The sequence below is a fragment of the Trachurus trachurus genome (assembly GCF_905171665.1).
Source record: "Trachurus trachurus genome assembly, chromosome: 19".
NCBI classification, from domain to species: domain Eukaryota; kingdom Metazoa; phylum Chordata; class Actinopteri; order Carangiformes; family Carangidae; genus Trachurus; species Trachurus trachurus.
The window spans coordinates 24,987,119-25,013,126 of NC_139913.1; the positions used below are offsets into that span (position 1 = coordinate 24,987,119).

General features: G+C 41.0%; 1 protein-coding gene across 1 annotated transcript in view; it reads right to left on the reverse strand.

Annotated features, from left to right (window-relative positions):
- Positions 1–1,071: 1,071 nt before the first annotated feature.
- Positions 1,072–26,008, reverse strand: part of LOC311002368 (rho-related GTP-binding protein RhoN-like) — a gene marked incomplete at its 3' end in the record, with an annotated part of 29,197 nt that continues 4,260 nt past the window's right edge. Inside the window, exons 3-5 of the mRNA XM_083993718.1 lie at positions 9,289–9,398; positions 4,272–4,406; positions 1,072–1,326 (exon numbers count right to left, since the gene is read on the reverse strand). Coding sequence (XP_083849844.1) covers positions 1,072–1,326; positions 4,272–4,406; positions 9,289–9,398 — 500 coding nt within the window. The remainder of the gene's footprint in view (positions 1,327–4,271; positions 4,407–9,288; positions 9,399–26,008) is intronic.

The following is a 26,008-nucleotide window of genomic DNA, read 5'->3' on the forward strand; positions in this document are numbered from 1 at the left end:
CTTTTTCAGAGAAAAATTGTTTGTGTCTTCCTGAGACAAAATGTTCAGAGGTAGAAAGTACCACTGAGCTCTTTGCTCCTGAGATGAGGTGAACTGATGCACAGAGAGAAAATTCTGGCCAAGACGAAAGAAGAATGAATCAAAGATTTCCAATTTATATACTTAACTTTTCTACCCATAATTATTCAGGAGAAATTAATAACTTGCATAATAAAAATGTTCCACCACTCAGCAGAGCAAGTTTTTTTTTATTTCATTATTACATGTACAACATAACAGTCACCCTCTTAACTCCCTCTGTGACTTTCTTCCCAGTGTGGATTAATAGAACAGTATTAATTTCACAACACTTCAGTATTATGTGGTGAGTGATTATTCAGTTTTCAATATTAAAAGCACTTGTGGTTTAAGAAAATTAGTGTCATCTCAGCCCACGAGTATTTGTCTGTCCAGATTTTTCTTTTTCGGCTCATCGTATGAAGTGGAGGTTCATTCCCTGACATTTACAGATGAACTCAGAACAGCTTGCGTGCATTGCATTGTGCTTCATTTACTTAAACAGAGAGAGTAGCATTTCAAAATGGAGAAACAACATAATAGAGGTCAAGACCAGCACAGCTATCACTGGTTCTTGCAAGGTGATATTTCAAATTATTGTTTTTTTTTTTATTTATTTTGAATCCACACACACACACACACACACACACACACCTTCGTTTCCTTGTATTTCATTTGACAACCAGCCTTTTTGCGTCCATGCTCATTTCCTTCCACTTGTTCAAAAAGCATCAAACTAAACCAGTTTTTCCCGCTACATATCCCCCCCCCATGATGAGAACACGGCCACAGAGAAAAATAACAAGGAGATTTTTGCTAAAGATGACAAGACAAACAAATCCTTAAGTATTCCACAGGATAGTATTCATTCTTGTTTTCATCATATTGTCCTTTTATGCAGTGCAAAAGATCGACACCAATAAATTAAGTTCATGTGCGTCATGGTTTGCATCCATTGGCAGCGCACACACACACACACACACACACAGAGGCCAGGTTGCTGGTAGAACGGTCCTACATGAGCACGCAGCTTTTGGCCCGGTCCTTTCTAATGGGAGGTGGGTGCTCATGGATCTCAGTCCGTGGCGGTTGCTGGGAGACCCGCTTAAGGCCGCGGCGTGAGCCAGCACGTTTGAGCTGTGGCCGATGGATGCGGGACACGGACGCCAGCGTGGTGACGTGGAAAACATCGCGGACACTGTTCTCCGAATACTTGGAGGTGCACTCGGTGTAGGCCACGGCTCCGATCTGCCTGGCCAGGTTGGTGCCCTGAAAACACAGAGAAATACAGAATGAACAGTGAAGACTTGACTCTGCTTTTTACTGATCTAACCGGCCACTTTGGCTCCAGCAGATGTGGTGCAACATTATTCAGTAAAGGTCTTGGCTGAGGTCAAATTAAATTCCTTTATTTAAAAGTCTCCTTCTCCTTCAACCTCTGATTTCGTCATTTTCTGACTCACGAGGGAAATATCTGGCTCTGGCTCCATCTGCTAAATGCTACAAAATGTTCACAAGCTAGTTGTATGTTTTGGGGTTGTACGTCTGTCTGTCCGTTTATTCTATTCCTGTCCATTCCCTTTAGGGAGTCCTTCAGATTTACTCCTCAAGGATCAACTGTTCACATTTTGCCGGTCAAAATCAAAGTCACTGTGAAAACAATGTTTGGGGGAAGGACTCGAGGCAAAGTTAGTACAATTGTTGACTTGGATTTGAGGTTGAAGTTGTTCAAACTCGATTTAATTTCCAGTAGCCTACACAACCACTATGATATACAATCATAAAGCAGTAACTCTGGTGTGTTTGCTGTTTGGCGTTGGTGTTATCAGAGCTTCAGTGTCTGAAAACAATCCTCTATGGGTTCTTAAGTGTCTTGTTTGTAATTATATGAAGTTTTTCATCAGTTGTTACCATAACATATTGATTTGTGCAGATTTAAAATCCAAAGAGTTATCCAGCCCTCAGCTGCACTATGTGTTTGTTTGCAGTCCAGAAGTGAGTGACTCACCTTGAGAGCTGCTGAGAGCTAATACTTAGAGCTATGATAAAAATAAATTGTGTGCCTGTGTGAGAGAAGCAGAGAGGCATCTTGTGGTGGAAATGATGCTTTTTACATTCTTAAATGTCCTTAAACCATGGTGAACCTGAAATACTTGAATTGTGTGGGAGGCCTGGTGTAATTCAATACAGGCGCATAAAGCATTTACACAACATACTAAAACATTCTCAATTTGGTGAATTCTGGGTTTGGACATTTCAAAAGCTGTTCAGTTCTGAGTGTACACATGCACACAACTGGATCTGCAACAGGCCCTGAAGGATTATTGTTATTATCACAGCTTGTTAGACGCTGTCACTGTTTACCTTGCTTTTGTAGAAACTGAGCCGTTGTACTTGTGTACAGGAAAAACGCTCCACTCAGTAAAAGCCTTCACTCAGAGGCATGATAGGTCAGGGCATACAGATGGCTAAGATCCCCTACGCTGCTATGAAATATTTAAGTCCTATCTGTGTGACTATAAAACTCTGGCGTAAAAGCTCAGCTTATTCCCAGTGGTGGTTAGCACCGTCTTAAATCTGGCCTGCTTGAACTTGCATGGCGTGCATTTATTTTGCTCACCTGTTCTCCAACAGCACTGACTCTGTGTGCACTCGTAGTATGTTGTAATACAGCAAGGGACACCTAGACATTAAACCGATTTAACCACTCTGAGGTTGTTGATCCAGTCAAGTCAAATTCTATTGATTGGTGTCATTTTATAGATATAGCCCATACAGCAGCATGGGCGATCATGGATCAGAGCTGAGAGTTAGACCAGACTGAAGAAATACCTAGCGACAAGATTGAGCTGTATTACTTTTTCTTAATGGAAAATATTAAGTTTAAGCTGTGCTAGCAGAGAGGCTGCATTATTATTTCAATAATGGAAACTTTCCAACATTTGAAGTCTCCATTTCAAAGAGCCGGCCACTGAGCTGATTTCAGCTGTAGTGACACAGTTCACATACGATTTAATTGCACATGAACTGTGCTGTTTGTTCTGGTGAGTGCACTTCCCCCGGGGGTCACATCAGTTGGAACGAAGTGCATTAATTGTAAAGATCCAAGTTTGTGGCCATTTGTGGCAAAGTCCTTTTAAATGAATAAGGAGAAGCTCTTTGGTTCATACCACAATGTTCAAGTACCCCAGCCATTTTCAGTCCAAATCATCCCTCATCTGCTTTATTTACACGTTTACAACTATGTGCATAGTGGCAACATCTGTGACTTTCTTTTGTGTTGAAAGTGAAAGTGTAGCTGCCTATGTGCAGGGTCGTTAAGTGGCCCCTCCATTAGAAATGACCCCAGCAACAAAGTAACAGTGGCCTCGAAGTGAGGATTGGATAGAAAAGTTGGATAAACGGTGTCAAAGTTGAATGTGGCTGCAGGAAAAAAACAAACATATATAGATGTTTTGGTTTAATCAAAGGCCTTTGTGAATTTGGAGTTAAATCAATTCATGCATAGAAAACTAATCTGAGATCTTGATGGACCAATTTTGATGCCATTACTGACAGGACAATGAAGGTCGTTACCTTTGCTTTGTCAGAGGTATGAGAAAATATTAATTTGTTGACAAAAGGCTGCCAAGAAGTGGGAATTCACATTTACATGAAAATAGGCTATTAAAATTCACACTGTTCATCGCTCCAAGACACAAACAAAACAATTGTATTATCGCACATCCTGCTGTTTGTCTCCTCCTTTGTTCAGTCCCGGCTCTTTTTATACTCCTTGTGTTTCCATATTTGTGGAAGTTATGATCTGAAGCGAATGTCATTCTCCAAATTCATTTTCCAACGTTTTGTTTATGTGCACAGGAGAACAAAATAATAGGTGTCATTTGTTTGGGATGATACTGTTTAATTTTGAACGTGAATCAGTGTTACTATAGGCAAATGAAAATCACTGTGGTGGAAAATTACAAAGGACTGCACATTTTAAAACCATATGTCACACATGTTTCAATAGTGTTCAGTAAATTAAATACTATTCAGTTCTTCTCACACACAAAATTACTGTGGCGTTGTTGGTGAACAGACGTTAATTTTAAGCTAGGTCTGACAGCGCAGATGGTCTCAGAGGAGATGGACACCAATACAAACAAACTTGAAGAAAGAAAGAAAGAAAGAAAGACAGACAGAGGATGTGTCCTTGTCTTTGTGCTCCTCACCTGTTCGTGGGTGACAGGGATGAGTCTGTGTTTGGAGAGTTCTCTCAGGACGTTGAGGTCGGTCCTCATGTCCAACTTGCAGCCGACCAGCACCACCTTGGCATTGGGACAGAATTCCTGCGTCTCGCCTTGCCACTGTGTATCAAAGGATAAATACATGTGAGTCAACAATAATAACATACATATGCGGACAACTTAACATTTAATTTGTTGTTGCATCTCAATCCAAAATCATGGGTATCAGTTTGCTGCTATTCATTTCCTAAACTTGGTAAAAGTTCCATTCAGCATCTCATCAGGTCATCATTTCTGAACGTGCTCTGAAACAGTAACACCCCCTGAAGATCTGGTTTTTCCTGACCTTCAACAGTTGAACTTCTCACCTCCCATCACTCCTGGACCTTCTGACATTCCTGTCAGTTGTTGCTAAACTTCTGCTCCCTACACCCTGAGCTAAAACACTTCCTTGTGTAAGTCACTGTCGTAAGCTGACTTGAAGCTGTAATTTACGGTTTCATCACTGAAAGACATCTGAGGGAACAGCTCATAAAACCACATGGTTGTCAATCTAGGGATCCTGCAAATTACAGATTTTTTTTTGGTAGTTTGTTTTTCAATTCTTGCATTTTGGGGGCCAGAAGGCAAGACAAACACCCAAATATATGTTAAAGAGCCTTCAAAAAGTGATATTTCCATAATATGTCCCCCTTAAACGACAAATAAGACATTTTACATTTGTAACATTTGAGAACTTTGTTTTGTTTTTACAGGTATCATGTCTGAAACCATTCTAATGATCTGATACCTGCAACTAGCTACCACACTAAAACACACATTCTATTCCAAGTTTTGAAAGTAAAGATAATATGAGGATTTACATAATAATATTTGTTTGTTGTTGTGCAACCTGTTGATCCAATTTTGCAGTTTTTCAATAATACAAAACTTTTTTGTGTGTTTTGTGGCCTTGATTTCTTTTCAGAGTTGAGTAAATCTGAATTTCTTTATATTTCATCCTCTCATCTTTGAACCTGTCATCACCAACTCAAACCCCTTTATTAGCTGATGTGAGACATCACATCTTAGTCAACCTAAAGTTAAGAACTGTGAACTTGAACCCTTTACATCCTGTAATGATCATGTGGCAGAACAATACTCAGACATGGAAACAGACACAGAGTGGAGCAGACGACAAACTAACACTGTAGAGGAACAACAGTGTAATTGTTTTGTTTGCCACAACATGAGCTCACTACAACGTGATGTCCATGGTAGAGTAGACAGATGGAGAGAGACAGACTATATGAATTACAGACCACAAACATGACTCAGAACTATCTAACTTCTCTTCATCGCCGTCGTTCTCTCTGAGACTCCTTTCATTATCTTCTCACACCATGGCACAGGCAGCCACTTTGAGCACTGATGCTGCATTTGTTCGTTCTCACAAAGAGATCTTTTCTCCCGGATGCCTGCGTCGCTGCTGTTACGGGCTTCAGCGTGTTGTGCGTGTTGTGCTGTTGTGCAGAGCGAGCAGTTGCTTTTCAGTACGCCTCTCCGCCAAAAAACTGTGCAACTGGTGAATAGCAGCAATTTAGATGAGTCACAAAGGACCCATGGGACGAGCAGCTTATTGTTCGTGTTAATGTTAAGAACTGGTGAGAGTTTTGTCCCCGATGCAGAGCATGAGCTGCTGCTGCAGAGTCCATCAAAGGATGTAAAATTGATGCTGTGTGTTTTCAGAGCAGTTGACAGATTGGACACAATATTTCCTGGAGTTCAGGAGGTTTTATGATCTGAGGAGATATTTACACCACGATTAACAATAAATCCTATGAACTTTTAGGAGCTCCTGACTTTTCCTTTAATGCCACCTTCAGTTTGGCCTTTTTTATTTATTTATTTTTTTAATATTTCATGACATGTGCCACTGTTTCCATGAAATGTGTTTTGAACATTCATGCACTTGGCTTTTGTGGCGTTTGTGCCAAATATCATCATGATAACGTATTAAATTTTTATGATAACCCATTAAAGTAAGGCGGTGAACATGGGGAAACAGCTTCTAAATATCATTTGTTTAGCATTTTGGTTTGAAGCATTATGGTGTACTGATACTTGTTATCTTAAACTGAAATGTCTTTTTGAAGGGATAGTTCACCCAAAATTCAAATTTCACTCATTATCTACTCACCCTCATGTCGACTAAGAGCTGTGAGAATTTTCAGAGTCCTCTGTGCCTTCTCTGAGTTACAGTGGGGCTCTGTGCAGCAGTATTTGTCCATATAATGGTTGTGAACGGAGCTCACTTTTCTTCGTCCAAAAAGACACACCAAAAAACATCCAAATACCTCCATACTGCTCGTCTGTAATGTCCCTCTTGTATCGAAGCCCCGACATGAGAAATTGTTCCGATAAAAATTAAATAAGTCTATGTTTTAAGCTTGTTTGTAGCGGAAGCTCCCAGTGTCTCAGTTCACTGCTCTTCCTGTGTCAGTGCAAATCTCGCGTGATTTGCACTGACCGGCGGAACAATTTCTCATGTCGGGGCTAAGAGGGACATTACAGACGAGCAGTATGGAGGTATTTGGATGTTTTTTGGTGTGTCTTTTTGGACGAAGAAAAGTGAGCACCATTCACAACTATTATATGTACAAATACTGCCGCGCGGACCCCCCCGTAACTCAGAGAAGGCACAGACTCTGAAAATTCTCCCAGCTCTTAGTCGACATGAGGGTGAGTAGATAATGAGTGAAATTTGAACCATCCCTTTAATTACTATGCCATGCAGGGTGTGAACAGGGCTTTCAAGCAGCATTAAAACCATAATATGAGAAATAAAGTTAACATTAATGAAATGTAATTAGAATAATTTAAAAGTGAAATTAACAAACAATTTTTAATTCACTGGAAAATAAATTAAAGATTCCTAGATGGATTAATTGTGCTTGGAAAGACTCTCGGCACTCTCTAGAATTAACACTCCATCCCAGAGTGTCATCAGTGAATCAGTGCTAGGAAGCTGATACTCAAACAGCAGCTTTGAAACCTGTGATTACAATTACACACCCTTGCATTATCAGGGAAAGTTGTTTGTGTTGTGTGTCTGTCTGTCTTCTTCTTTTTCAGTCCTTAATAACAAAAGATGTGGTGTACATGTTGAGAATGCTGTATGTTGTAGCCTGGCAGGTTGAAGACAGAAATGGCCTCAGCACATCAAACATTTGATACTTGAATCCAAAAGGCCAGGAGAATAAAAACACTGACACATGATAGAAAGGTGGGGATGCTGCCATGATGGCAGGCTGTTAATCAGAAAGTCAAGAAGAAGAAGAAAAAAAAGAAAAGGTGAGAAAGTGTTGCTGGCTGTGAAGAAAGGATGATAGCTGGGTAGAGATTGGGATGACATCTTAGGCTGGGTAATGCTGTATGATAGCGGTAACACAGAAGGACACCCAACATTGTTGACTGGAATGAGGGTTTGAAGAGAGATTAGACTGAAGAGAACACCGCATACAAAAAGGAAATGCTAAAGATTCGAGAGTTATTTTTGTAATTTAGCTGAGAAATAAAGATCCTCTAAGAAGGAAAATTGGAGGGCACAAAAATTGGTTACGCAGAAAGCTATCGGATGAAAGTGCCATGTACTGCAATGAGTGTTATTTGAGAGTGGATGGAAAAAGCTGAAAAAAATAACACCACACTAAACTAGTAACAAGAAAAGACAAGAGAGAACATTTCCATTCATATAGGTACTTCAATTAGACTCGTTCGTTATGCTTCTAATCTGTTTGTTTGAGCGACCACTGAACGTGTCACTCTGGCATCCCGTGCATGCATTGTGTGGTCACTTAATTCACCGCTACTACCACTAAGGTCAAAGTTCAAGTTAGTTCTCAAGTGGAGCCCCTCTAGTTGTGAGAATTTACCCACCATGAAAGATAAATGTTTTGTTCTGTATTGACGACGTCGGTGGTGGTGAGTGATGGCGTCGGCTGCAGGAATGTCAGTCGCCTGAGAAACGCTCCCTGATGTTCACCTCTCACATACGATCATTAGCTGTGAGAATCGTGATTCATCTGTTTGGCTCTAGTGAAATAGCGTCTTTTCTTTAGATAAAGGCTCACAATTTCTTGAAAATAACATACCTTCAGAAGCTAATTTGAGTTAGCTAAGTTTGCTAGTTAGTCGAACTGAGTGGATATTTTCTTAACTTATCCTCTTTTTAGCCCAAAACTCCTTGTTTGTGTTTCTGCGGATAGTGTTTTCTTGCTGAACTAAAGCACTGGTGCACAATTAATCACAATGTAAGTGAAACTGTAATATTTGCAAAATCCTTTTTTGTGTTAAATGTAAAATCTCTCATTGTACAACATTGTTTTGCATTGTTAGAGACATGCCCTGGAAAAAAGTAAATGAAAATGTAAAACAAATCCGACCAGTCGAATCATGTATCATAATGTCAATATCTGCCCACATAATCACTGTATGATGTTTTTTTTTGCACACATATTCACATACAAGCTTTGGTTAAACCTAAAGAACTGAAACTTCAAAAAGTCAATATTTTTATAGTAACAATGTATCATATGACAGTGTGACTGTGAAAGAAGTGAATCTGCAGTTCAGCTAAGCTTATGGAGTTTTGTAGCAACTTTCAACTCATTTTATAACTTTATTGTTTTGGTTTACTCTCAATTTCCAGTTTACAATAGCATTTTTTACACTGAACGAAAACTTGATTGTGATCCTGTGCCTTACTGTGTAGTTGTGTGACAAAAGAATTGCATCACAGCATGAATGAAGAAGGGGAAACAGTCACGCTGGCTCATAACACATTCAAGTCTTTTATTATTACAGGCCTGAACATATCAGAACCTCCTTTAAGGTTATTCAGTTGTCTGTTCATGGTAAAAGACAAAATGTACCTTTTTTTGAAAATTGTCAGTGATATGTTTAGAGGGGGGGGGGGGGACATTAGAGGACACATTCACACCTCTGTTAATGTGACACTGACCTTTTTCAGCACGCTGTCCAGTGTTTCTGGACGGCTGATATCAAAGCAGATGAGCACAGCGTCCGAGTCGGGGTAAGCTAAGGGCCTCACGTTGTCATAGTAGGCTGAACCTGTGGGTGAAAAATAAACAGACATGAGCATTTCCATGTGGATTATATGTTATTTAGTTACTTTGCTGAAGAGTTAACTTGTTACTTTTTTTTTTTAATCACAAAGTGAGTCATTACAGAGCAGCTTTGGCAGTAATAACTGTGATTAAACGTAATTACCATGAACTAAGCCACTCTGCAGATGACAATGTGTGGGTGTGATTCATTGCTTTTTTCGAAAACCGAACAGAGGGGCCTCTTCCACGTTCCCCTGGTCTAGTTTGTCTGATTCAGTCTTGAATAAGCCAACGGACCGACATGTGACAGTGATATAATGAATGGCTCTCACAAAGCGTCACCTGGTATTTCAGAATGGCATGTGTTTTTCGCTGGGGGGGCCGAGCTGAATTGAGCATTGTGACCTGGGCAAGGGGACACATTCCTACCCAGGGGGGACAGCATTCCCTCTCCATTTCCCTCATTGTCTCCAGCACTAGGTCCTTTTGTCACAGGGCTTTGGCAATGCAACAGAAAAACAAAAGGTTCCCAAAGGAATCCACACAAACACTAAACCACCACACAGAGAAGAACTTTTATAAATTAGTTAGTTCTGTTACAATAACTGTTCCTATCATTATTTGCCATATCTAAAAAAAATATTTGTAATGACTCATCCTGTACTCGGAGATTTATGTATAAATGTATTTAATCAAATGTGATAAACTTATTTAAATATACACCTGACCTTTACCTTCGTCGTGAAGTTCAGAAAGTACAGAAAGTATTCACTTAATTTAAGAGGGAGGTAGGAGGAGGTGAACGGGTCTACAGCTTCAAATCACCGGGGTTTCTCCAAACACTTCATTCTCACTTCTTACTGATTAAATTATATCCCGGAAAGACTTGGCATTAATCAAATTCCCCTTAAACTTATTGTAATGTCAATTGCAATGTAGGATACAGGTAACATTTGGGTTATAATTCATGCATTCACATTTCTGTATGCTTTTATTTCCCAACTAGTGATTTACATGAATATAACTTCTGTTCACAACCTGTCTCCTGCTGTTTCCCAATCGTTATCACAACCCATAATGTGGAGGGTAAAAAAATATATAAATGTGTGTGCGTGTGTGTGTGTGCGCGTGTGCAAGACACAGGCCAAAAAAGGAAATCAAGCACATTTACTCTCATTTGTGTTGTGCTGTCAAAAGCTGGCCCCAAAGCAAAACATGTGTTTGTGCACATGTGCTGGAACCTTTTTTCTCTGTCTCTCCATATTCACAAACACACACACACACAATCATGAACACGCTCTGCCTTCTTGTGATTTAGCATTTGGTAGGTGCAGATTAGGTCTTAACAGTCCCGGAAAATGAGGATGATTAATTGAATATCAGGCGAAGGCAGCAGGGGAGAGAGGAAGCGAAGCCAACAGTCTCCATAAACCACCCGTAGGTCTCCACAGCTTCACGCGCTCCCACTGACAGCAGTGAAGCGGCTCTTAACAGTTGTAGCTCAGCTTCACACTGACGGCTCCACCTCTGCATCAGGCAGCAGCTGTGATCAACAGCAGCGTTACCAACTTTGAGCCTTTGTCTCTGGAACAATCCACGGGAATTACTCTTACTACAAGACGTGGGAGTCTTGTGAAAAAAAAACATACCTTTTTAAACATCCTCTTTTTTTTATTTGACCAACACTGGTTTTCTTTTGAATTGTTTGTTTTGAACTGATGCCAGATATGTGCGGGTCAAACAGAACAAAACAGAGTGAAAACAAGATTTAGGTTGTGGTCTCAGCCCACCTCAAGTCATGCAAACTGTATTTTTGAAATAGTCCTGGTGGAACCTGGGCAGCAGGATGGGACGCTGTAAAACAAGTCATTTGCAGAGCTGCTCAGTCTGCACTTCTGCAAGCACCTCCAGTGCCTATATAGGTTACAGCTATGCAGAGTAATGCCTTTTGGTCAGCTACTATTAGAACTCGGGCCGACTATTGGAAAATACTTTAATAAATCTTGTATTTACCCACACACCTGGAGCTATTTAATGTACAGAGACAAGAGGTAGTTGTTTTCAGTTTCTACTTATTCTGTCTGCCCTGGAACGCATCAATAACACATCATTTTCATTATTCATGTTAAGCTTAGAGAAAAATATATTCTTATTTCTCTGTGTGATTGAGCATGGATCTCTCAACTTGAGCTCCAGTTAATTGGTTTTTCAACCATATCCCATAGTCTTCCTCAGTAACTGCTGCTCTATATCAACATGACAACTAACTCGGCCAATAAGCTGAGGAAGACTGCAAATAGTGATTGAAAGCTAACAAGTGGACTTGGAGATATTTTTTAAATCAGATCTTCTATATGAATTTACCAGTAGTTCAACTTCAGATAGGATTAAATATAAGTCAACTAAGTTGTAACGCACAATCTTTTCAATTTTCTCTGTATAGAACTTCAGATCAAAACAATTAAGTTCCTCCCAACCTTCCTCAGGCAGACAGGAGTAAAGAAACATGGCACAAAGCAGAATAATAACGTAACGGCAATCCATTATGCTTTAATGTAATTCTAAAAAGCTACTTCCCACCACTTATTCTCCAGTTTTTTCAAGCAGAAATAATGGAAGTGGAAGTCTATTCTCCATTATAGATGTAGACAACAACATGGCTGCTAAATTAACTCGGGCAAGTTTTGAAAGAAGCTGATTTACAAGAGCTGTCCAGGGTGCTGATCCCATTCTGCTACTGTCGCTGCCAAAGGAATAAAACCTCCCATGTGCTGCTGACCAGGGATCAGTGTGTGCTAACTAACCGAGCTGTGTGGGACCGTGGCTTTGTCTTAGCCTCACAGGAAAAAAAACACACAATGTGATCTGTTTATTCAGGAGAGTGTCTATCAAGCTCAGGAGACTGCTTCTCTCTGGTGTATTCAGTTACTTGGTATTTCTTTAGTACTGTAATTGTTTATTGCTTTGCCAAGTCCCCCTCTGTTCACTCTGCCAGAATAAACAAGTACCAAGACCCTCATGAGATTAACGTCCTCCTCCTCCTCCTCCTCCTCCTCCTCCTCCTCCTCCTCGGTGGGTTAAAAAACAGATACCTGCCAAAGCCAGCTTTGAATAAAACACTCATTAGATGAAGGTGTCAAAGGGCTTTTGGGTTGTGTCATCAACTATCCTGACAACATGCAGGAGGTTGTATAGATGTCAGAAATGTTTCCTAAAAGAGAAATAAACACAATAGTGTATTTTGTGGAGTAGGGTTGTTGTGTCTTTGTGTTTGTTAGAAGACTGTGGTTAAAGCAGCATATTACTGTTTTGCTTCACTCTCACTGTGCTCATCTGTGTTTTGGGCTGCAGGAAGCAGCTGTTTACAATAACGAGTCTCTAAACCCTCTGTTTATTACCTGCCCAGCACCAGGCTGCACACAAACTATACTGTATGAGGAACACTGTGGAGCATGTAGCAGCTGAGTTAATGGAGACCAAAACAAAGCTAAAAGTCAATATTAAGACGTAGGCTACATTCATCAGGTGGCCAGAAACACAACTGAAGTCACTCTGTATATTATACATTTGGGAAAACACCGGCCATCGACTCACAAGAATTTAAATATCTGATTTCCAGTATCTGTGAAACTGACTAATGAACATGTTGTTCCTTGTTTTTTAAAATAGCCTATACAAAGGAAGAAGGGTGGGACTGATGGACGTAAGGCTGTGTGACTCAGTTCACCGCTGAGACGTCTCGCTACATGAGCATGAGAAACTCATTCAGGCGGAACGCATTTCAAAGCCTACTCCCTGTTTCACGTCAGTACATTTGTTTTGTAGATCTGTCAGTGGGATTCTGCAGAGCAGTGACTCAGGACACATGTTACCGCTGTGTTTGACAAAAGAAGCCCTGTTACACAAGAAGGAAATGAAGGATTACAGCAGGTTAAGGTGCATGAGCAGCTCTTGCCACAGGCTGTGGTTTTCTCACACCTCGGCTAGCGCTTCGCCCTCTGGCTGGCTTCAGCCCTCACAGCTGGTCCAGGACGCCGTGGCCCTTCTGGTCTTTGATCAGTCTGAGTACAGACTGCAGATCCAGAGGTCACTCTGAAGACAAGTGTTAGTGACTTGGATTTGATTTGGGCAGCCACAGGTAGACAGATCAACCTACACTGGCTACCTGTGGCCGCCCAAATCAAATCCAAGTCATTAAAGAGGAACTATGCAGGATTTGTTGCTTAACTATGCTCATTTTATTTGACCTTAAACAGCTTTGGAGTAATTGTGATGGTGTAATAAATGGCTTAAAGGGATAGTTCACCCAAAATTCAAATTGCACTCATTATCTACTCACCCTCATGTCGACTGGGGACCAGAAGTTGGACGGACCAGAAAGAGGACAGACCCTGGTCCGTCCAAATTGGACGAACCAGGAAGAGAAGCTTCCACTACAAACAAGCTTGAAATATAGACTTATTAAATTTTTTTCGGAACAATTTCGCATTTCGGGGCTTCAATACAAGACGGACATTACATACGAGCAGCATGGAGGTATTTGGATGTTTTTTGGTGTGTCTTTTTGTTACGAAGAAAAGTGGTATCCATTTGCAACCGTTATATGGACATGCACTGCTACGCCGAGACCCCCTGTAACTCAGAGAAGCCACTTATTGTGTCTCTTAGCTGAAAACCAACTTTGCAAGACCGGTGCCCTGTAACCTGTAATCTCTTGTTTATGACAGATTACTTTTTTACTTTACGCCTGACACCCCTTGCTGGGGTATAGGCCATTGACAAGGGACCTCCGGAGCGCTCGGTCACTGGCTTTCTTTTTGATCTGCGACCAGTTGTATCCCATTTTTTTGGTGTCAGCCTGGAGATCTCTCTGCCAGGTATTTTTGGGCCGGCCTCTATTTCTCCTCCCTTGTGGGTTTGACAGATTAAGCTACACAAATAAACATATTGTAACATCGTATATGATATATAATGTTATGTACCGCTCTATTGATTGATTTCTCATCGGCTTCATTGTAAACAAATGCACATGGCCGAGAGGAAGGTTTAGCAAAGCTTCTAACATCTCTGACACCTTAAATGCCTACCTACCACTACTGTGCACTTTGGTTTCACCTCTTTACCTGAGCTCCTCATACCTATTGAATAGATGTGGTACTTACTTCTATACTTACACTAAGGTCTCCTACTGCAGTGAAGCTACAGTATAGTGTTTCCCTCACTTTTCATTCATTTGCTTTGGATAGAAGAATCTGCCAATTGAGTAAAGTATGCCAGGTAGTCATTCTGAAATTACAGCTTGTAGAGTGACTTCATTCTATTGAACAAGATTTTGACTGAAACTGATGATATGAAGTCAGCAATAGCTTAAGTGGTGCAGCAAGATTAATACAATAGACGGATTGCAATGATTTCACAATAGCATGATTTGATGCTTTAGCCCTCAGATAACGTGATTCATCTGTATCTGCAAGCTGCTGGCGGTGATGTCATGTTTGCAGACATTTGTGAGTTTTAGTTGTAGATATGTCCTCAAACCATCTCTGAGCCTCCCTCATGTTCAGCTGAGTATCTAAAGCCCTGTTCGCCATCATGTTGCTTATCAAACTCACAATCTTGCAAGCAGCCGCTGGTGGTGACAGCCTGCAGACGTAGGCATCATGTCACGAGAGCTTCACACAGAGCTCCATGTACTCTAGAACATAATGTAATACAGTTATTGCTCAATATGGGTGGCGTGCACTTTGTGGCCCCCTACTTCTGTAATGAATCCCGCACTCTTAGTTTGGTGGTCCAACAGTGAGTTATCTGCTGTGACAATTTCCTACAGCATCAAGAGCCATGTGCAGCGTTTTCTTGAACTTAAGCCGTGTCCCCCTGCTTTCAGTCGTCATGCTAAGATAAGCTCATCAACCACCAATTCAATATTTTATCCCCAGAAATACACAGACATGAGCAATCAATCCTTGTCTAATTGTGATTATGCATGCGTGGAGAATAGTTTCCTAAACGTCAGTGCTCTGCAGAAAGTGGTGATCCTCAACCAGAGGTTTGATGCCGACAGAAAGTCAGGACTAAAAAAGTCTGAGGTTACAGTAATGATCATTTCATATTCCTGCTAATTAAAACATACTTCAGATGTAGAGAATCAGGTCAGTCATGCTTAGAAAATTAATTCCGCTTCACTATTCCTCATAGAACTGCTATTGGAATAATCTTGGTGCTTACTTGACTTTTCATAAAAAACAAAACAAAACAAAACAAAAAAACACAAATTCACAGTGACACATGCACGACTCTGAGCCTCAAGGTTCCTCCATGTCAACTAATCCATGTTCAGTGCTGGAGCAGCAGCTAATGCGTATTGATCTTTGAGCTTTTTTTGACCCTCTCTGGGACCTGTAGTTTGATGCCCCTCGTGGGAGAATTCCTGCTGTTGTAGCAGCACCACAAAGAAACTTCAAGCCCATCTGTCTCTGTCTAAAACCCTCTGATCCAGCACAAACTCTTAAAGACACTCTGCTGCTGCAGTGCTGCATGTATTTAGCCGCTCTCACAGGAGAACACCAGTGTCATTTAAAACGGTTACAGCTCGTTCACGTCACTGTTGCACCGGTTATATATAATTGAATATTTGTCTGGCACGTGTTTATAAATTTACAAGCTCCAAAACTAATTGTGCACGGGTTTATTTTTAAGTTTTGTTTAAATGTTGCCAAGGAAACGTCGAAAGTTTTTGGATGTGCGGTTGCTGTACAACGCTTGGCACGGTGACACACAACAGCCTGGGAGGCAGAAACAACACGCTGCCAGTCCACATGGAGCCGTCCTGCTTTTGATGTTTGATGTTCACAAAAAGTTGCGTACCCTTTTTTTCTGTTCGCTTGCAAACAACACGGAGGTAAACTTGTTCTGAGGTAAACTTTCTGTCCACGCCCCCTTGTCAACATGTGTAAACATCTACTGGTGATGTGCTTAAAAGCACACTACCAGGCTTGTCCTCTGACTGTTGTTCTCTGGCTTTTATTCTGGAGGAGGTTTACTCCTCCCTGAAAGACTCACATCATGTCTGAGTGGCCACACCAAGTTTACATTACTGTAACTCATGAGGCCAAATTTGTAAATAGCTTTGAAAATGTAAATGTGCAGGAGTTCACATTCAGGGAGCTCTTTTATAATATTCATAATTATGTCTTCAAGTGTATCTGAAACTAAGAATCCTTCTGTTCTTGATCTTGGAGTGCGCCCCTCATATCTGTGATGAGGGAGAGGTTCCGTTTCCATGGAGCCCACCATGTTTCCACACCGGCCCAGAACAGACAAACCAAACAATGGCTCCAGAGAGGCGACTTTCCCACCTTGAGGTCACCGTGGATCCTACATGATCTCCTACATGATACATGATGATACCCATTATGTTGAAATAATGGAATGCTGCTTTTCTGAAAAGGAAATCTAATAATGAATGTCATCGCCATGATTTTGAGCTGAAAGTATCATAATGTAAGGAGATATTAATGGAAATTAAAATATAAATAAATAGATATAAACTCACAACACAAATTAATCACAAATAACATCAACATAACAAATGTCTCTTCGTAATTCACCCATTTCACTGCACTCGATATCAAAGCCTCCACAGTTGTTATATTTTCCACTCATGTTTTCAGCTTTGTCCCAACTTCATCTTTATATTCTAGACTTCATTGCAAGTTCAGCTTAGAGGTACAGAATTTCTTTTTTCTTATGATTTGTCTTGATGATTAACCTTTAATGAGCCCCATTGGGCAGGTTTTCTTAATTATGAAAAGAAAATAGGAGTCATATTCAGTATTAAATATGGTAAATCTTGTTAGTGATGTTTTTATGCTCTGGAAATATCTCATTTCCCCTCATTCTGTCTCAGATTTCTCAACCTCAAAGCTGAAAGGTGACTGAGAGGAGACAGCGTGACGTGTCTTTCAAAATGATTCAGGAGAAACACACACACACACACACACACACACACACACACACACACACACACACACACACACACACACACACCCTGGGATGTTTGCACAGGAAATCAGTATTAATCCTCTATTATGGCATTTTTGTGAGCCAGCTTCTGTCACTGCAAAGTAATGTTCATTAATATTAAAATCCTGTTTGTCCCAGTTACGCCCTTCTGAAGAAATAGTGCCTTTTTAAAGTTTTCATGCAGGTTTGGCTTCCTGAATTCCGTCCAGAGAGGACCCGGCAGAGCAATTTAATGCTATTGATTAATGTATTTTTCTTCCACTACCTGAACATATAAATAATGCCACCCACCGAGACTGAGCATTACTGCTGCACACTCCTGCTGGGGGAAGTGGTAGAACAATGTGGCTGTTTAGTAAATAACAGAAGAGAAATCAGCCCGTACTTTTAGATGATTATCATACAGTAATGTCCACACACACACACACACACACACACACACACACACACACACACACACACACACACACACACACATATACAAGCACACACACACACACACTCGCTCATTGTGGCTAATCACTCAGCGAACATGCACAAACCCTCTGAGACTCCCTGCAGAGTAGACCATGTTCTGCTCGGCTTGTTTTTCTGTCTGAACTGAATTGCATTTTAAAATTTGTACTCAGTTTCATAATGAAGGTGTTAACCCTGATATGTTTTTGTTTTTCCAATTTAGTTTGTGATTAAAACAAGTCATCCATTGAGCTAGAAATATTAGATCATAACATAACAGATATCGTAATGAGTAATGTATCAGTGGGCCTAAAAGCTGAGACTTGAAGAGACACACCATCGGATCTACACAGTGATGAGTTGATTTGTTATGGAGAGTGACCTGTGGCTGAGTGAGCTTTGTCAAGTCTGAGGAAACAACTCATCACTCAAGAATATCATCAGGATTATACAGGACTGAGTTTGGAGGTGACTGACAAAATATACAACTCAGTTGCATTGTGGGAAGTGAAGGATCCAGTCTTTTTAGAGCTTGAGACTACATTTCTAGATGTATCATTTCCCTCACCCTCACTACTGTTAAGTGGTCATTGTTGACCTTGGAATTTTTTTTTTTTTTTTTTTAATTAATAAGATAATACGCATTACAGCAGTATGTTTTACAATGTGATTATGATATGTTCAACTACCCGATGAGTATCACTTAATTTGAAATGTTACCACAGTCAATTATACAGACACACGCTCATAGTTCTGGAGAGGATAAGTGCTTAATTTAATTCAACTCTATAGTGAAATTAAACTATGCAAGCCATCCAGAATAATAATCCATTTTAGATGTAGTAAATAGGCTACTGTATGAATCATGGGGCTGGAGTAACTGGGGTAAACTGCTGGTTGTTATGCACAGATTTATTCTTGAATAGGAAACAATGGCCTGAAAAGCAGCGTGGAGGATTGAGTGAAGCTGATGCTGTCAATCAAATCAATGTGCCTGTCAACAATGTGACTACACTGCATATTTTTATTTTCCATACCACGCACACACACATGCACACGTTGCAGATGTGTGCTGTACTATTTAACATGTGCATAAATGAAGCTTGTGTCCTTCAGATTACTTATTTACTAAACTGCTTGATCCTCCTAATCACATTACTCAAATCTGGCCAGAGTGTTTAACGTATAAACAGAATATCAGGCTGGATTTCAGTCAGAGGTTGTATATGATGTTCTGCCATATTTCCAACTCAGTGGGCACAGAGGGGAAGAGCTGCCAGCCAGCACAGTTGGGTCTAAAATCCTGCAGGATTCCTTCAAATTGATGACAGAGGGAACCGAATGGCATCTGGGCATCCCCCCACCCCCCATCCCCCACCTCCCACCCCCTCACATTAAAACTGCCAGCTCCTGGTGTGATTTTATGTGCTGTAAAGTTTGGAGCAGTGTGTGTGTGTGTGTGCAGCCCAGAGAGTGTGTGTACAAAACCAGAGGAAAATATAAGAACCTCTGATCCACACATGTTGTTTAGTTGGAACAAACACACTGAAGTCGGGATTTGTCAGTTAAAGCAGAAGCAAGCGGAATGTTTGTGTTAATATAAGTCTTAAATAGTTCTATCTTCCGACAGCATCACTTACGCCGAGGGCAACGTGACGTAAACGCATACCCTCTACAGAGTGTTTGGTCTGAAACACGGGTCTGTCAGTCACAAAAACTTTCCTTGTATCCTACAACCTTTATCCAATGAGAAGAGACAACGGCATAAAGGGGCGGTCCTCTCTGTGTGCAGCCAAGGGATGTGCGTGAATGTGGTGACGTAGGGACGAGGGCGGGGACTGCTAACTCCATCTGCTGACAAGAAGTTAGCCAAAACGACTGGATCGCTTACTTCTGCTTTAATCAATGGACAGGAAGTGTTTGGCTTTTGGACTGTTCTCATCCTCTATGACATCACATAAGGCTTAAAGAAACTGTGGTGGAAAAAACAAATAATTGGAAGTAATCAACAAAATAAATAACATATTAATCGATAATGAACTTATTTACTATTTCATTGCAAACACATTTTAATCACAAGTTTTTATAAAATAAATGAGTAAATTAGAGCATGACAAGACCTGGCAGTGATGAAGTGCTCGAGTTCATCTGATCTGACTGTATAATGGATCGATTTGCAATTTATTAGATTTCTCTGCTCAGCGTTTCCATCACCTGGTCGACTGTTGTGAGTCATTATTGATCTGCTTCCTGCAGTGACATGGATTAGTGATTATAATGTATTTAAGTCACTTATCAAAACAGAAATAAAGCAACATAAACCCAGGGCTCACTGTAGTGTTTGTATTACTATAGAAGTAAGGTCACTCAGCCAGTCTCCCAGTAGCTAATAGCTGTGAACAGAGTGGTCATCGCTGCGTCTGCATTATAGATAAAGGACAGACGGGCCCTTAAGTGGATGGATAGACTCCAGGAGTGCCCTCTGTGTGTGTGTGTGTGTGTGTGTGTGTATCTGTGTGTCTGTGTGCACAACAAAATCTAATTACCTTTCTCCACTCAAGTTTTGTAACAACTCAGCTACTGTGGCTCTGAAACCATCGTCTAAAAAGTGACAAATGACTGATCCTTTGTGTAGCTGCACGGTCTGATTAAAAATGTCAGTTTTTGTCATCCTGTAAAAAAAAATTCACCAATGTTAGCAGTTTCACTGTTTAAACATGTTTATGTGTAATGTTTTGTAGAGCATATCAAGTCGATTTGATCTGCTTAATATTACCGGTAAAATAAAACAAAACATGAGAGTTCCTCTCTTAAACAACATTTTTGGATGTAATTGAAGCTGAAGATGCTCAGAGAGCGACTGACTTACTAAATTTGTTTTTTTTTAAATGCAGGCACCAGTGAGCACTGAGACAAAAAAAACATATCTAAAAAGGTCTCTTTTGTTGTATTGTGAAAGAGTCTGGTGCAAAAAGTTGTATTTAAAAGTGAAAGTTATTGTGTGTGCTTCTTCATCCTGACTTGTCTGTTCTAGACAGACTGCTCAGTTACACATGCACCAGTGCTGAGACAGGCCGAGCGTGTCTCCTGGGAGCAGGACTGGAGACACATCTAGGCCATTGATTTTCAATGTACCCTTGGTCTTCTAATGGGCTGCATGAGCACAGGAGAATCAGACCAGATTGACTTGAGCACAGACGCAAAACCTACTGACACTGATTCCAGTCCTCACTCAGTCTGCTCCCTCGTCCTATACACCAGCACTTAAAACACACTTCACTCTGACACTATATCCCTCTGTCTCTCCAACGTCTCTATTTATACATTTTCCCACTCCTCCGCTCTCTGAGGCCACTTACTCATGCACTACGCTCTTACGCACTACACACACACACACACAGCACTTGGACTTAAGACCCAGTTCCCAGCTCTCTGCCCCTCCATCCCAAAAGCCTTCTGAAACGCTTCAACACAACGAGCCATTTTCTGTGCTGGCTCCTGTCATGGAGCCAGGTGCCACTCACACACACACAGCTGCTCGGTCAGGGCTCGTCTTAGTGATGCTTTCAAGGACCCAGCATGGAACTGGGCTCATAAAAGCTGCTCATGAATGAATGATGGATTGTTAAGGCAATCTGTGCCACAGACTCCATCGACCTGGGATGGATGGATAGATGGATGGAGGGATGGAGGGATGGAGGGATGGAGGGATGCAACAGGAGCTTTATGGAGCAAACAGTGCCAGCGATGTTTGGACAGTATGTGACAGTCGCAGCATGTGTTATAGTACGTGTTGAGAAACATGTCGGTACATGTCCTTATTGACTCCTCTGGCCCTGGAGGAAGTATCACAGAAAATTCCGGTTTCCTGCTACTGAACAGGAAAGTGCCCGGAGGACAGAGTGTTCAAGTGCCTCACTGTTTTAAGGTGTGACACTGCAGGTTGAGCCAGTTGTTTGATCACGTCTTACCTCACACTTTCACATTCCCAGCTGTGAAACTGGCATCTTTTGAATGCCTGTTGGTATCCTGCAGGCATGAAACTGTTTTTTTTTTGTCACCAGCCAGCTGCACAGCAAAATAAACTCAAAAGTCAACCCGAAATTAAATTTTCTTTGCGTCGGTTCTTAACGAGTCCAACAAAGATAAGTGAAAATAAAACTTCAAACCCCAATTTACAACCCTGTTGTGAAGAAGTTGCTAATTATTCAGCATAATTAGTCACTGGGTGATCAAAGTTGTTGTTTTTTTTTAAAAAGAAGAAAAAAAAGAATTACATTGCCAAAATCATTGAAGTGAATTGAAGTTGTTTTTTTTAAACCCGCAAGAACAGATTTTTGTTTGTTCTTGGCAGCAGCAGAAACACAACACAGACATATAACAACCTGGAGTTGACGTGACAAACATCACATGGCAAACAGCTGCCAGTTTACGCAACAGGCAGACAGACAGAGCAACATTAGCATTCATGTGTACATAGACTCAATCCTTTTCCTCTTGTACTTTGCTGAAAAAGCAAACTGCTCCACCACCTTGATAGATGTTTAATGGTGCAGCCTATCATTTCTAGAAAGACCTGATTTCAGTGCACACTCAAAGGCAGCACAAAATAATTAAGAATATAAAGGTCACCCCTCGAGTCTGTATATTAATGTAATTTATGACCTTTTTAATCCTCACATTGGCAAATTGGTTGATAATTGCTTAACACAGATGCTTGTGAAGAGTGAATTCCTTCAGGCCAAAGTCAGAGCATCTCTTACTCTTAATACACAGTCATTAAAGGGGAATCAATGCAAGAGGAAAGAAATAAAGATGAAATCACGCTGGCTGATGACGGACCTCACACAGCCAGTGGCACACAGATGTCCAACTGAACCTCACACCCGCCGCATTATGATCATCTGTTGCTACGCTGCAGGACGACGAGGCCCGAGACACATCAATCAACGGCGGAATCGTCCCCAAACAACCAAGTTTTCTGTTTTTGTCACAGCACATAAAGACGGATTAGAGTGAGCCATATGTGGTGTCTGAAGTGCCAGGATGCATGGAGTGGAGAGGAAGAGGACGGGAGCTTCGGAGGAAATGAGAAAAAGATTGAGAGAGAAGTAAAAGGCAAGACATAAAGACAGATAGAGAGACGGACAAAGAAAACGCAGGGTAAGCTAATCAAGTGCAAGAGTGCTGAGAGGGCACTGCCCCAATACAGTGGGACTCGTGACCTTGAAAGAAATAGACTGGTGGGAAGTTGGCAGCCGGACTGGATATTTGAAATAGATGAAATTAAAGAAGGGGAAGAAGAAAAAGTGCAGAGAAGGGAAAATCAAAGAAATGAAAACTGTGTTATAGCACATGAGGTTGGCTGGGATCAGATTTAAAGACCTGGGTCCTTTTTGCAGAAGCAACAGCTCCTCACTGCACGACCGCTGTGTAATCAGTATCAGCAATGCTTCCGGTTATGAGTCTAATTGTTTTTTTTTGTTTTATGGTGATCTGATCGAACAGTTGCTTTGAGTTGATGTCTCTGCAGTCAGTTGCAGCTTAACCCTTGTGCTTAAGAAAAACTGACACTACTCCTGTTAGGGACAAAAAAACGCTAATAAAAAGCTCATTACTTATTATTAGTACCTGAGTTATTTGTTTTGAGCAGAAATAGTGGCAGAAGGTGGCACAGTGAAATTATCTGCAAGACATCGTGAAATGTTTGGCTCTAAAGTCTTTAATCGTTTTTGTTTTATTCTTATTCTTGTGAGCCTGCTAGCTGAGGACTAACAAGCTAGTTAGCTCAGTTGCTAACAGGAAAATAGGTTTTAAACACTTAATTGCGAACACTTGAATGAAAATTCAAGATGCAACACAACGATGACCTGAAGTTACAGCTCTTTGATCAAATTTGACGTTACTGTTTGCTGTTGTCAATGGTCACAAAGTTAAACTTGACTCCCCCTCCAAATAATAATGTACTGTAGATTTACTTTGCCCCTAATTCACTGCAGTTCAATGGCAGTGAACTCATTTACTCCTAAAAAAACCCCACAGATTTGTAAAAAAGGGACATTATATTCCTGAGCCAGAGCCAATAAAAAGCAAATGGGTGCATGGATGAGATTGATGCAACTAGACAGGTTGTTGCAAGTCAATTTACAAAAATAACAACTTTAAAATCAGCATATATCTGTCCCTCCCTGTGCTGACTGGCAATGAGGCTCTGTGGGATGGATATGTCACTTGCTGCTGACAGCTAGCATGAATACAAAAGGGAAATTTAGTCTGATTATCAGGCTAAGGCACTTTGATTTCCAGCAGGGAAATAAAGACTCAAAGCTTCTTTTTTTGCCTCCTAGTCTGTTATTCCGGCCGTGTAGCATTTAACCCCTCGTCACAGTGGAAGACCAGCAAAGCCACAGTAATGCTCTTGAACTTGACTTTCACTTGACTTTTCTGATACAGACACTAGGCTATCTGCTGGAGACGATAATGTGATAAGATCAATCAAATAAAATAAGAAAAAGAAAATAAAAACAGACACGAGCGGCTTCTAAATCGACCTTGAAGAGCAGCTGGTTTGTTAACCGCTGATTCCAAGGCCAAGAACGAACTTCAAATCTCAGCACGAGTCACGCTGTTCTGATCTTAATCTCGGGATCAGTGCCACCTACAGCAGTGCATGAGAGACAGCAAAGGAAAGAGAAAAAGATGGCAGAGAGATTTAGAGAAGAATGAGGGATAACAGAGATGCACACAGAACAGACTGAAGGAGGAATTCGCTGTGGCAGGAAGGAAGAAAAACGCAGGGGTAGAGTTTAACCTCCGAGGCAGGAGGTCTGGAAACAAACGTGTTTGGATGTAAAGGAAGGAGGCAGGAGGCTGAAGAGGCGGTGGGTGGTGCGGCCAGATGAAGAATGAGGAAGACAGGGGGCAAGTGTTTGGTCACACAGCAAGTGCCTGATTAATTAAATCCACTGTTTGTTCCTGCACAATGAGCGGTAGCTGCAGGCTGGAGGCTGGTCCTGGCACCTTGCCGAACTCTCTCTCCTCTGTGCAACTCTCATCCTGCTCCTGCTTTTCTGATCAAGCCCTTTGTCTAATCTTATATCTTCCTCTGTCATCCACACAGGTCTCATATCTTCAAATCTGTAAGAGCTTCTGCTCCTTTATCTTGTATATTCCTTTGATTCTCCGAAGCCACTCGCAGCAAATCTTTTCTTTAAAGCAATTCAAAAGCAATTTATTAGCACGATATCAGGAGTCCAGATCTGACATTTAATGGAACATCGGTGCTGACAGTAGCTTGTTAAAACACCCAAAACTAAACCGACAACACAACAGATCTATGATACTCGATTGATGTCTGAGTTTCGGTCACGGCCTCGCTCCCAGTGGCTTCGCTTCACCTGCTGACACACACACACATGCACACACACACACAGTGGCAGGCCATGCACACAGACAAATTGAATGCTTACAAACATTTGCCAGGCTGTCTCTTACGCATGCCTGCACATGCACACACACATACTCAAACAAAACTCTGATTGCATAAGAAACAAATCTAACTAATCCCAGAAGTTATAGATAGAATTACCGGCCCCACCCACACGGAAAAAACCTATAGGTTTGAATATATGTGACATACATAAAATTGGCCGTTTTCATATAAACTGCATATAGGTTTCAATTATACATATGAAACCTATATGCAGTTTATCTGTGCACATATGCTGCATATATGCACCATATATGTACCATATATATTAACAAACCTATAGGTTCTTTCCGTGTGGGCATGGTTGTACTGTAGGCCTCTGCTATAACCTGCCAGGTTGTAATAAATATTGTCCCCTTAACACATTGAATACTGGTCACAGTGAGGTTGACCTTTGACTGTTTGGATATTAAAAGTCATCACTTCATCACTTTGTTTTTAAATTGTGTCATAATAGCAAGTTGTCACTTTAAATCTGTGAGTTATGGCCAAAAACCAAAAGGTCACCGTGACCTTAAGCTTTTGATCTTTGACCTTTGCCCACCAAAACTTGAAAACACTCCCTCGAGGTGAGATATCACATTCACAAGTAAGAGGCGTACGAGTCCGACAGACCATCTGAAAACATAAAGCCCTCAGCTCTG